The 9,040-nt window shown below is 40.1% G+C and overlaps 1 protein-coding gene across 4 annotated transcripts in view; it reads left to right on the forward strand.

The window, feature by feature from the left end:
- CCDC68 (coiled-coil domain containing 68) overlaps window positions 1-4,045 on the forward strand; it is a 48,696-nt gene extending 44,651 nt beyond the window's left edge. For 3 of the 4 annotated variants that reach the window (XM_066247173.1, XM_066247178.1, XM_066247175.1), the window contains one exon: window positions 1,930-4,045. In XM_066247173.1, the coding sequence (XP_066103270.1) occupies window positions 1,930-1,987 (58 nt within the window). In that variant the 3' untranslated portion in view covers window positions 1,988-4,045. The remainder of the gene's footprint in view (window positions 1-1,929) is intronic. The other variant, XM_066247174.1, reaches the window with a different exon arrangement.
- Window positions 4,046-9,040: the final 4,995 nt, after the last annotated feature.

Raw genomic sequence — 9,040 nt, forward strand, 5'->3', positions numbered from 1 at the left:
GGAAAGTGGCGTCTCAGGGGACTGAGGAAGTGGCCCTGGAGAAGGGTAGTTCTGCAGCTTAGTTGACACAGCAGCATCAAAGGAGGAGTTGAGGGGGGTTACATGAAATCCATTGGTGGGAGGTTAGGGAGGGGCAGGGGAGAGCAGAGCTGGGAAGTCTCTGGGACTGGACAGATACACAGAGAGACAAATCCTTCTTTTGCATTTGTGGTTATGGGATAGTTAACAATGAGCATGGTAACAATAGCAATGAGGGTTCTGTGGTATTGTGCTCTGGTGGTCGATTGTGCCTGAGATCGTGGAGTCATGTCCATGATCCCACACTGAAGTCAGTGACCCTGTGCTGCAGCTGGTGACCCCACACTCAGACCTGATGAGCCCACATTCAAGCCAGTGACCCTGGGGTTTCAAACCTAAGTCCTCAGGAACCCAGGTTGACATTCTGTCCACTGCGCCACTGCCTGTTCAGGCAAGGTCTTTTAGTTTTAAAGATTTATTTTTTTCCCTATGGTTTGGGAAAGGTGACATGGGAACATTTTCTAACTGAAATAGAAAACTGAACAGAATATACCTTTTGTTTTATGATTTTGATAGAAATTGCAGTGTTAATGGTATGATAGTGATGCAGGTGCTCTGGGGGCACAGGGATCTGAGGGTTCACCACCAGCTGTGGGCTCTTGGCTTCGCCCAGGAAAGAATTCAAATGTGAGCCAGCATAGAGTTTAAAGTAAAAGAGAGTTTATGAGTGAAGCCATGGGACAGAGCGGGCTACTCCACAGGAAGAGCAGCTCCTTCCTAGTGAGATTTACTTCTTTTATTGAGGTTCATTTCATTGAGGGGTAGAACATTTAACGAGAGGGAGGAAGTCAGGCTTTTTCCAAGGTGGAGACTACAGAAGAGCCACACCAGCCGGTTGTGCTCTGATATTGGCTTTCTCCTCCCAATCATGGCAGCCCTGCGTGTGTAGTTTGGTATGCTAATATCTACAGTAAGCTCATAATCAGGCTGGCGGTTGCTGCAAGGTGAAATCAGTCACCATGGTGGACTGAGCTAATCTTCTGTGGGTTCTTAGCCATATACCCACTGGGGGTTGGCCTTACTATCTTTGGGATAGTCCATCAGTTATTGCTGTTTTGCCACATGCCCTGTCTCAATGGTAGGTCTCATGTTTGCAAAATAAAATATGGTTAATTGGCTGCTTTGTGAGTGTAAGCGATAGTATAGTTTGATCAGTCTGCATTCACCAACATACATGGATTTATAACTCTAGGGAAAGATTGGAGTATAAAGGTAGCCATTAAGGAAAAAAGAAAAGTACATTTATAAATTAATCTGGGAAAATTGCTTAAATCACCCATAAAATATATTTTCATGCTACCTCTCAATATGTTCCAAAAAACAAGCTTGTCTGTTTCTTCCTCAAGCATTAGAACATACAGATGTTTCTCGGGTTCAACACTGGAAGAAGTGGCTGGCAGGAGATTAGGGGCCCTGTTAGACAATGACAACAGCAACAACAACACACACACACATATACACTCACACAGGCAGGAGAGATCAGGCTTTGAGTTTGAGAAACCCACAAAATTAAAAAGAACTGAGGGTGTTTCCCATCTCCAGGTCACTCAGACACGTAGCCTCACTGAGTGGAGTGGCAGACACAGGCTCTCACTCTCGTGTCCTCTTATGCTTCCTCACTCTTGTCCTGGAACAACTAGGTGAATGTGTGTGAGTTTAATGCTTCCACAACATGATCCTCCTGTGTCTCATGGGGAATTACAATCCATCAATTAGCTGCCGTCTCTTAGATTAAAGCAATTAGTTCTGGCATGGCGGTATAAGGGAGCGGAGATGGTAATGGTGGTAGAGCAATTATATTGTCACAGGTTAATGTCCTTGATCTTGATGATTGTATGGTCTTTTCTACAGTGAATCCAAGCCTGAAGGTGCTACGCCGTATCTGATGTTGGTTAGGCTCCGAAAATGAGCTGGCTGGCTGAAGTTCGGAATGAGTAAGATCATTATGTGAGTCTCATGGATTCCTTGAAACACAGTCTAAATTTGCATGTTAAAATGGCTCAATGCCAGTTTTTAATGGAATCCATTGTACATCAATAGCTGTGCAGGAAGATGACATGCAGGAAATCAAAGAAGCATATATTCCAGGGAAGTAACTCTTTCTTCAAAACTGGCTAAATGAGTAAAGAAACCGGAAACTTTCCCATGATGGACGATGGATTTTGCTTCAACATTTTAAACAATTTGAATCTTTTTTGCAGGGTTCTGCTGAAGGAAGTGGTTTAAGGTTGTCAACTTGGACTTGGACTTTTTGATAGTGGTTTTAATATAACTAGAAGAAGAGTGTATATGTATATGAATAAATGTTATAAAGTTGACTTTTAAATAATAAAAGAATATCTTACCATGATATGAGTTCGTGTTCTGACCCCTTGTTAGTGGGGCAGTTATTCTCTGTTGAGTCATGGGCAGGGAGGATTCCTTTTAGCTAATTCCCGACACACACAACCCTCCCAAATAATGAATGATGGCCTCCTCACCGCACCTTGGGAAGCCACTGTTCTTCTGTTGGGATTGGAAGTTGGTTGCTAAAAACAACTCACACATAAGTACAAACGAATGTGCTATGTGACTTGGCCTTTGTGACTAATTTTCTTTTCAATATTCATTGCATTATCTAAGTAAATTATTGGATGTGAGGGGGAGACTAGAACACAATGCTGTTAGCTTGTATCTCCATAATATATATATTTCGAGTTCAAAGGAACAGTGGCTGCTGTCTGCAGCCAGGAAGAATCTGCATTTATGAATTAGAATCATACATGTATTGCTTTTGTGAATGTGTTCTTAAATATTGATACATGCACTCATTACCAGTGGAGTTTGTGACTGCTGTGAGTAAAACCAACTCTCACTTGTAGACATGCAGACATCCACTCAGGAAAGAATACTCTTTGACTAAAGGAATAACAGGAGACCCTCATCACCCTCAAAGGTGAATTATTTCGGCATTTTGATCATCCTCTCTGGTGTATAACTCTAAACATTTTCTCAGGAAAGATACTTAAAGCCTTTCAATGTGGAATGTGAAATATCAGTATTAGCCATAAAATATTTAAAGGTATAAACAAATGAAGGGAAGTACTGTATTTGTAAATTCATTAAAGCACTGTAACCCTTGAATTGTTCCATAACTGTGCATTAGGAGAAGTCACCCAGAGACCATGCAGGTAGCTCTTATCCCTCGATCATCACACTGAGGTGTAGTAAATATGAGACTTGTGAAGGAACCCATCTAACTGAGCTAACAAGCTGAATGGTTTCCATTAGAATCATGTATTCTCAAGTGAAAAATGGAAAGACACTGTTGGATTTTATCTTGGTTTAACTAGAGTCAGTTTTGAACATGGAAGTACAGTGGGACGTAATAGAGACAGGACCTGCTCATGAGGTCTCCAGGTTCACTGTGGAATGAGCAGTCTTTGGATCTCCTGAGTACAAGGACAGGGAAGCTTAGGAGCCTCTAAAGATCTGAACTCTTCAAACACAAAAGTATCTCTTTAGTAGCATCAGCAGCACAATATATTTGTCATTGTGGATTATTTCTTATACCCTTATGATTTCAGCTTTTATCATTTGAAATGGTTTTTAAATAAACATATCTGAGTCATAAAACAGATGATGATAGTGGGAACATGTATTAGTCTAAAAGTAGTATGCAGGAAATCCACAAAAAGAGACACTAGTTCAGTTGAAACTGAAATAATTGTACTTATAATTATATTAATTAATATCTTGAGTAAGAACATCTGATGTGGGTTTTCAAGTGACTACTGAAGGTGGGAAATGAAAAGAAATTTAGTTTCACTTTGATTACATATAGTGTTACAAGTTACTATTAAGAAATGTTTAAACAATTGATATAGTATATCTTTTTAATAATTGCTTATAATATGCCTTATAGTAAAGAACTTGATGTTATACTTTGTGAAACTTGTTTTTTATTTCTTTTAACATTAAAATTATTATGCATAAGTAAATTAACTAGTTTTTATTTGATTGTTTGTGATAATATAATTAACAAATCAATTATTTTTGTCAGTAAACAAATATTTAGATAGCTCCCTGAACTTTTCTGCTAATTATCCCTGGATCCAAATCAATGGAAAAAGTAATCTATTATATTTCTATTCTAAATCTGAAAAAATAGCTTAACCTGTGGTGTCGCAGTGGATAAAGCATCGACCTGGAAATGCTGAGGTCACGGGTTCGAAACCCTGGGCTTGCCTGGTCATGGCACATATGGGAGTTGATGCTTCCAGCTCCTCCCCCTTCTCTCTCTCTCTGTCTCTCTCTCCTCCCTCTCTCTCTCCTCTCTAAAAATGAATAAATAAAATAAAAATAAATAAATAAATCTGAAAAAATAGTAATATTATAAAATTAAGAACACAAACATACTTCTGAAATTTTTTCATATTTATTCACTTTAAAAATCCTTAACTCTCCTCTGACTGGCTTATTATTACAGCATCCTTATCAATATCAAGGTAGGGATCCAATTCACCAATAACTGAAAAGTCTCTCAACAAATACCATAATCATTATAATTCTCTTCATTCTTACCCTCTTTCCTTCTCTTATATTTTAATTAGAAACATTAAGGATGTAATAAAAATTTCAATTATCATATTTTATTGCTTTGCCATTATTAAAGTGTACACTTTTAAGGGTTTACAATTTAGTAGAACCTGATCAGGCGGTGGCGCAGTGGATAGAGCGTCGGACTGGGATGTGGAGGACCCAGGTTCAAGACCCTGAGGTCACCAGCTTGAGCACAGGCTCATCTGGTTTGAGCAAAGCTCACCAGCTTGGACCCAAGGTCACTGGCTCAAGCAAGAGGTTACTCGGTGTGCTGTAGTCCCATGGTCAAGGCACATATGAGAAAGCAATCAATGAACAACTAAGGTGTTGAAATGAAAAACTAATGATTGATGCTTCTCATCTCTCTCCGTTCCTGTCTGTCTGTCCCTATCTATTCTTCTCTCTGACTCTCTCTCTGTCTCTGTAAAAAATAAAAAATAAAAGAATTTAAAAAATCATAAAATTGTAATAGAAGTATGAAAAATTAGGATAATTAGGATTTATCCTAGGCAATCAAGGTTGGTTTAGTTGTGTTCAGCATGTTGATATGGTGATGTTTTCATGGGCATGTGTCTGCAAAAACTTAATAAATTATATACTTTAAATATTTAAATATTGACTTCATTAAATTAGTAAAAATTTAAGTTAGCACTGTTATTTTACAGCCTACCCAATCACTTTCTCAAAGAGGATTCATTCAGTTCTTTTGCAACCAGTATCTATTGAGTGCCCCCTACTGGCCAGGCACTGTTCCTGACGTTAGGGCTCTAGCAGTGAGGAGAGGGGAGGAGGGTGCATGTGGTCAGGAATAATGAAGAAGAAAATCTCTAACTTCATGGAAATATATCAGTGAGGAGGAACAAATAATAAAGCTAGAGATGGCCCATTGACTGTGAAGAAAAATAAAGCAGACTCAGGGATCTGGAGGTACCAGGGGTGAAAGGCTGTGAATACAATTTTAAATTGGGTGATAATTGAAACTAGGGTAACTATAGATTGGTCATTTAAATAGAATAGTCATTTAAAATAATAACTTGCTTGCCCTGGCCAGTTGGATCAGCGGTACAGTGTCAGCCCAGCATGTGGAAGTCCTGGGTTTGATTCCTGGTCAGGGCACACAGGAGAAGCGCCTCGTGGCTTCTCCCCCCTCCCCCCATCTCCTTTCTCTCTCTCTCTCTCTTACCCTCAGGTGGTCAAGGCTCCATTGGAGCAAAGTTGGCCTGGGTTCTGAGGATGGCTCCATGGCCTCCGCCTCAGGCACTAGAAGGGCTCCTGTTGCAACAGAGCAACACCCCAGATGGGCAGAGCATCGCCCCCTGGTGGGCATACTGGGTGGATCCCCGTGGGGAGCATGTGGAAGTCTGTCTCTCTGTCTCCCTGCTTCTCACTTCAAAAAAATAAAAATAAATAAATAAGAACTCGCTCACTATGCTGTACACCTGAAACTAATACAGAGTAATAGTGAAAGTAAACTGTAATGGAAAGCTAAAATAAAAGTAAAAAAAATATTAGGAAGTTACAAAGCAACATTTCTGGTGTATTAAAAAAAAAGAAGTACTCTAGTACTCTCTCTCTTTGAAGATAACATGTAAGCAAAGATGGAAAGAAAAATAGGGAAGTGGCCGGAAGGAGCACTTATTTGGTGGATGAGGGGGTCCAGGCAGAAGCAAGCACAGCTGTACATACTTTGCAGGATGGGCAGGCCATACGCTGAACCAGCAAGCGAAGAATAAGACCTACTATTGTCTAAATCATTTTCCATGCAATATATTCTTTCATATTTTCTTTTTATAAGTTGTTCCTTTTATTTGATTAGTGTTGGGCAGATAAAAAATATTATGCTCACTTTGTTAAAGATGGAGCTGCCCACGTGGAAGCCCGTCTCCCAAGTGATGATATTAGTTGCCCTTCCTGCTTGGGATGGGCGTGGTTATGTTAATATGGGTTGGGGGAGGGCTTTCATGCCAAAAGGTTTTAAAAGGAAGAGAGATCACATGGATTAGAAGAAGCTTATGCTGTAAGAGAGCAGACTAAGGCCACGTGGAGGAGAGGAGGGGCAGCCAAGATGGAGGAGTGCTGAAGAAGCCAGTTAGTGCAGAGTTTGTGCAGAGAGGAGGAGACGAGGAACTGGGATGAATAAGGCTAGTGAGCTAGAAACCTTTGATTCTAGGAAATTTGGATAATTATCCGTCAGTAGCTTTGTGAGCTCTGAATGAGTGGGTTTTGGAGCCCAGTGTGTGTTTTTACTTGCCCGCTGGGCGCAAGTTAGGATTAAAGTTAATGGCCCACCACTTCTTGGCTCCATTGTTTCTTTACCGTCTGTCCGAATCTAAGGTGAACCTGCATGGGCCAGGCGGCTGTGATGGTGGCCGCAGCTACTGGCTTTACAATTAGTAAGTTTTCCCTCCAGTTCTTTGAATTCTGAGCAGTGGTAACATGACTTTTAGGAATCCTATCCCAATCCCCTCCCTGGTCTGCATTATTCTAACACACTGAGAATGCCCATGTTCTCTGGAAAGGGAAGTGAAAAATGCTCTTAAAAGGTTCAGCTACCAGACCTTAGCAAGGTAGCTAGCTCAGTCCGTTCGAGTATTGTCCCAATATTCCAAGGTTGTGGGTTCTATCCAGCTCTGGGCACATACAAGAATCAACCAGTGAATGTGTAAATAATTAAGTAGAACAACAATCCAACGGTTTGCTCTTTCTCTCTGTAAAATCAATAAAAGTGGTCGTGTTTTTTTTTCTGTTATTGTTCCACTTATCGCATTCCTTGGTTGTTTCTTATATATATGCTTTGACAAGGGATCAAAGCCACACCCTTGGTGTATCGGGAGGATGCTCTAAACAACTGAGCTACCTGAGCAGGGCTGCGTGGTCAGGTTTTGACCTACCCTCTTTGCCTAGAGGACTTAGAAGGAACTGTTCTTGGCATTTGGATGTGAAGCACTTACTTAGCATGACTCAAATCTTCTGTTTGACTTTTCTATGTGTGAATGAGCACGTGATGTAAATTTCTCTGGGGAATCAAGCAGATTGAAGTCTTCTGTTGTAAACCTTCTTGCTGCTTTTTTTCTTTTTAAAAAATTTTTTTAATAAAGATGAGTCTATCTTTCAGAAACCTATGAAAATAGTCCAAAGCTCTGGTCATTTAAAAAATCTGATTACCACCACAAAACGTTTCTAGTACCTATAATATAGCCTTAGTCACATTATAATCAGTGTTTTGGCTTTCTAATCCAGAATGCAAGTGACCTCAGTGAGTTTCTAACAGAACAGCAATACTCACACTCTTATTATCACTGTTCGGTCTCTAGAAGTAGCAATTCAAATTAGAAATAAAAAAATTCCTTGGTATAGAGAACAGTGAATAATAATAGTACCTTGTAAACAGTTTTAAAACAAGAAATTTTATCAGTCCCGACAATGAATGTCTCGATGGTCTTTTTTTTCCTCAATACGAGGCATGTTATGACTATTTAAAAATCCTATAAAACATTAGGAAAAGCAAGTCCCTAATGACTTATCTCAAATTTTTTAAGATGAAGCCAGGGGCAAAGATTCTGTCTGTCTGAAACAGCTTGACTGTTACTGTGGACAAAAGTTGAGAAAAAGGTGCCAAGCATTTATTTGCTTGCAGTGGGAGAGTTGTTTATCTTTAAATTAAAAATGCATCATCATTATCTTGACAACGCCCATTTAAGTAACATATGGAGGGAGAGCCACTCTGGGAACAAGGCAGGCTTTGTAAATGAGCATTTGAAAGGAAGCTGCCTGGTTGTGGTCTTGAATTTGCCTTCAACAATGCTCCTTTCACCAGCCTGTGACTCAGGCAGGTACCACCACCTGCCTCGGCATTTTGTTATGGGGCAGAAATAGGTTATAGCATGTGAAAGTGCTGTGCACCAGCGAATGCTTCAATATGTTAAGTGCAAATTGTATATTGCATTGTTTAAACTTATTAGAAAATTTCCCTTGCAAAACTCAGTCTTCAAATAAATCATGAGAAAGGTTAGAGAGATGGATAAAATCATTTGACTGCATCCTAATGGTTACTTCTCTCTTTTCTTACGTTTCTTTTTTTTTTTTTTTTAACAGAGACAGAGAGTCAGAGAGATGGATACATAGGGACAGACAGACAGGAATGGAGAGAGATGAGAAGCATCAATCATCAATTTTTTGTTGCAACACCTTAGCCGTCCATCGATTGCTCTCCCATATGTGCCTTGATCACGGGCCTTCAGCAAACTGAGTAACCCCTTGCTTGAGCCAGTGACCTTGGGCTCAAGCTGGTGAGGTTTGCCCAAACCTGATGAGCCCATGCTCAAGCTGGCGACCTTGGGGTCTCGAACCTGGGTCCTCCACATCCCAGTCCGACGCTCTA

The sequence above is a fragment of the Saccopteryx bilineata genome, chromosome 11 (assembly GCF_036850765.1).
Source record: "Saccopteryx bilineata isolate mSacBil1 chromosome 11, mSacBil1_pri_phased_curated, whole genome shotgun sequence".
In the NCBI taxonomy this organism is placed as follows: domain Eukaryota; kingdom Metazoa; phylum Chordata; class Mammalia; order Chiroptera; family Emballonuridae; genus Saccopteryx; species Saccopteryx bilineata.